General features: G+C 39.9%; 1 protein-coding gene across 1 annotated transcript; it reads left to right on the forward strand.

The window, feature by feature from the left end:
- LOC109839668 (2-oxoglutarate-dependent dioxygenase DAO-like) lies at nucleotides 1,313-3,341 on the forward strand (the record flags this gene model as incomplete). Its single annotated transcript, XM_020408210.1, has 2 exons — nucleotides 1,313-1,666; nucleotides 2,984-3,341. Coding segments are annotated over 2 exons (618 nt in total), but the record flags the coding sequence as incomplete, so codon positions are not given.

Here is a 4,435-nt window from a genome sequence, read left to right on the forward strand (position 1 = left end):
TCGCCTCTAATCTCCGTTTCCGTCGATTTCTTCTTTGGTGAGTAGCCCTACATGTTGCCTATCACCTCCAATTTGTATCACGCTCTAACTCATTCTCTATCTCTCTCGGTAACATCCGAAACATCGCTCGACGGCAGCAGCGAGCAGAAAACAGCAGCGCCGTGCCAACTTCGCGCGTGTTTTACGGCCACCTCCGGTCTCCATTTTCACTACCGTCTGCGCCGGTGTGTGGCCCTTTATATTATCTATCACACGATATCTTCTTTTCATTTGGGCTCATTTTCTACCTCTCGTTATATTGCTTCGAATATCGATCGGCGGCACCGTGATAATTTTATTCATAGAGATACATTAATACACATTTTCGGTCTTTCTTAATTACAGCATTTCTCTTCATCCCCTTCTACTCTACTTCTCCTTACCTTTCTTTTTTTTTCCTTCTTCTAGCTAATAGATTAATGCTCTGTGCGTCTCGGTCAGGACGACGAGCTTGAGAAAGCTCTTAGTTTTAGAGAGAGGTGAGAGAGAGAGAGATGAGATGAGAAAGAGAGAGAGAGAGAGAGAGAGAGAGAGAGAGAGAGAGAGAGAGGAGATGAGAGAGAGATGATATGAGTGCTGGGTCAGAGAGATTGAGGAGAGAGGATAAAGATAGTTTGGGAATTTTAGCTTAGCTGGCATGTGATAATTAATAAAAAGGAGCTGCAGTACAAAATGTCATACTTCAAGGGGCTGATCCACATGAAGAAAACTATAAGGGGTATTGTCATATGAAATTTTTGTTTTTGGGGTCTGGACACATTTTTTCCAAACATTTTTAGATGAAGAGAGTGATAAATTAACAACAGCCGACAGTAGATCTTTTCTCCCGCGCGCTTGTCTCTGTAAGCGTAGTTGACACAGGAGGTAAACTCTGATATCTTGAAGTTTGGAATCTGCATCGATTTTGATTTTGCTTTCTTCTCATCGCTTTCTCCACTTTTTTTACTACTAGCAGCTAAATATTAATTAATTATTTCAATTGAAAAAGGAAAAAAGAAATTTACCATCTCCTTCCTTAAATGATTAAATCCAAACAGGCTTTCCCAATATTTGCCGGCCCACGATTGTCAATAAATAATAATAACAAAGACTTTTTTTAAACCCTTTTGGCATTTGTAACCGCTTGATCCCTCCACCCCTAGCAATTAATTAATTATGGAGGAGGTTGTCCCGGTGATCGACCTGCTAGGCTCGCCGGCGGAGGNGCCACAGGTGGAGATATAAAGACTTTTCAGTCATAAAGACTTTTGTTGCGTGACCTTCAACTTGATTACAACGAATCGTGAATTTTGTTCGCTGGACGATCTTCAGAGAAACAATCAGGGCCTACGCCTCGGAGCTCCACGGGCTTCTGGTGCGGATAGCGAGCAAGGTCGCGGAGAGCTTGGGCTTGGTCGGCTACTCGTTCGAAGACTGGCCCAGTCAGTTCAGGATCAACAGGTACAACTTCACCGAGGAAACCGTTGGTTCTTCCGGCGTCCAGATGCACACGGATTCAGGGTTCCTCACCGTTCTCCAAGAAGATGAATCCGTCGGCGGGCTCGAAGTGATGACCGAGTCAGGTTCGTTCGTGGCTGTCGATCCGGTTCCTGGGTCCTTTCTTGTCAACCTCGGGGATGTTGCGAAGGTATTTTTATTCATCATTGTTTTCTAGATTTTTTTTCTTGTTATTTCAAACCTACATTCTATTTGATCAGAATTTCACGATTAACAATTGGATAAATTGGAGATAACCTCCTTTATACGCAGGGCCGGCACCGAGGTTTGGGTTGCCCTAGTCCAATCTAATTTTAGTTGCCCCTTATGTTAAAAATTCGGTACGAACAATAACGATAAAAATAAATATACATATAATATCATTTAGCGTTTTATATTGGGCTCAAACTGATAATATTCTCTTGCAAAATCAACATTCATATAAGAAAAGGTTACATTTGTGCTACAATTTAATTCAAAGAAAAATACTTCTTCTTGAATTTTTCAAAGCGAATTCTTCAATTAGGTCATCATACATATGCACGTGTTTGGAAAAAAAAACTGACGAAATGCGCCCTCTAAGACTCAAACAGGGGCGGTTTATACAACAGACAAACCCCTCAACCACAATACCAAGTCCGCATCATGTTAAAGCTTGGGATTTTATGTTTATAAATTATAACCCTATATTACGTGGCCCTAGGTTGCCCTAGCCCCGAGGCTTGGTGGGCTTACCCCATGGCCGGGTCTGTTTATATGTATCTTTAGCATCGTTGATCTCCTCTCGACTCGTATATTAACTATTTATCGTCTCTTAATTCGTGGGAGAGATGGGACTATCTGTAATTTATCTTTCTCAAAATTCCAACCCAAGGGTGATAAGTGTCGATAAACGATTTTGAGGGTGATGAATTCTATTGAAGGTGTAATTGAGGGGGCTATCTGCAATTTACATGTAACAATTTTACTTATATCCTATCGAAGTTGAAGGTATAAATGAGGAGATTATCTGCACCTTATACACAATTTACTTTGGACACTCTGCCGTGCCTAATACCCAAGAAATTTGCCATTTTTCACATGTCATCTCACATTCTATATGATAATGATTTTACCGGCTTTCAGCAACCGCCAGCGTTCCGTGTCTACCATAAAAGCCTGTGTCCAAAGTATACATGCTAGGAAAAGGTAGAATATATGGTTGCCTGAAATATCAGACAAATTGCATCATTTCGGCACTTTCCCCCTGTTATGAGATGCACATTGATGACCTGGAGCAATGATAGGCTGCATAATGTGGATATAGAGACTGAAAAGTAAAAAAAAAAATTAACACTATGTATCCGAGTTATCGGACAGACTAGCCTTTCTTTTTATGCTGTAACTAATACTAATTACATCATGTCGGCAATTTTTCTATTTTATGTTGATTATGAGCTTTTCATTGTATGAACCTCTGTTTTTGAAGGCCTGGAGCAATGGTAGACTACATAATGTGAAGCACAGAGTCCAGTGCAAGAAAGCCGTATGGAGATTTTCTATAGCATTGTTCCTGCTAGCACCAAAGGATGATATAGTTGAGCCTCCACCAACACTCGCGGATTCTGAACACCCAAGACTCTACAAAACCTTCACCTACGACGAGTATCGAAAGCTGCGTTTATCGTCAGGATCACGTGCTGGTGAAGCCCTCTCCCTTTTAGCTCAAAATGCTACTAATGTTGAAGCCTAATATGTATGTGAAGGATTTTACTGGAAAAAAGTTAGAGAGATGTAACTGATTAAGACATCTATGGATTGATAATAAGAGCTGAGTAGTTTGGCTACGTTCCTTTGCAATATGATACTTCATCAGTGTGGCTTGCGTACCAGAGGGTAAAAAGTTGATGTTTCCTCTAAATTAATATGGGTGGAATTTTTTTTTTTTAATCCAACTCTTAACTGCTTTCTTCTTTCTAAAAGGTGCTTTTTAAAACTCTATATGGTGCACATTCGAAAAACAGTTGGGTACAAGTGCATTAGCTGAACATCTTAACGCATACTGCCGCCTGATATATGAAAGCACTGGGGGGCTTTGACAACAGCCACTACTGTAAACTCGGCATTAAACCTTGGATAAATTCATCGGTAGAGGTCGTGAAACATAGTACTTGGGAAATTTTCAGGGCAAAAATCCCAAAAATCCTTGGGTGATGCCTTCTTGGCTGTTTTTTAGGTTCGCGGGCAAGTACTGTATGTCCCTAGGATAAAGGTCTATATCGATTGGGCATAATCTCGGAACCTTAGCCCTGGCTATAGCGTATTACACGCGACAAATTATGTCATTGGCATGGATTAGTACCCACAAAAATTGTCCATAAGTAGAATATATTCTCTCTGCTCCCTAATCTTCGCCGCCACACACACAAAAAAAAAGACATTACTGAATTTCCGGTAAAAATTTATTACACGGTATGTTGGTAGCAGCTCCACAAGCTACTCAAGTATGTTTCAAACTAATTAAGGACAAATTTTCAAAACCAACCCATTTGATGTTTTAATTGCAAAAAACGATCCGTTCCTAACTTATTTAGAGAAACCGACCTGGTTTCAGCACTGTCGCTGTAACCAGGTCGGTTTTTTTCCCGTGAAGTTTGGGAAAAAAATTTTAAAAAACCGACCCAGTTTCAACCAACTGGGTCGGTTTTTATAAATAAAATAGAAACGGGTCGTTTTTTGCAAACCAACTGGGTCGGTTTTTATAAATAAAATAGAAACGGGTCGTTTTTTGCAATTAAATCATGAAATGGATCGGTTTTGAAAATTTGTCTAAATAAAATAGAAACGGGTCGTTTTTTGCAATTAAATCATGAAATGGATCGGTTTTGAAAATTTGTCCAACTAATTAAATGATATCTTTTGCTTCAAGAAATTAGAAAGA

Source organism: Asparagus officinalis, chromosome 1 (genome assembly GCF_001876935.1).
Source record: "Asparagus officinalis chromosome 1, Aspof.V1, whole genome shotgun sequence".
Lineage (NCBI taxonomy): Eukaryota > Viridiplantae > Streptophyta > Magnoliopsida > Asparagales > Asparagaceae > Asparagus > Asparagus officinalis.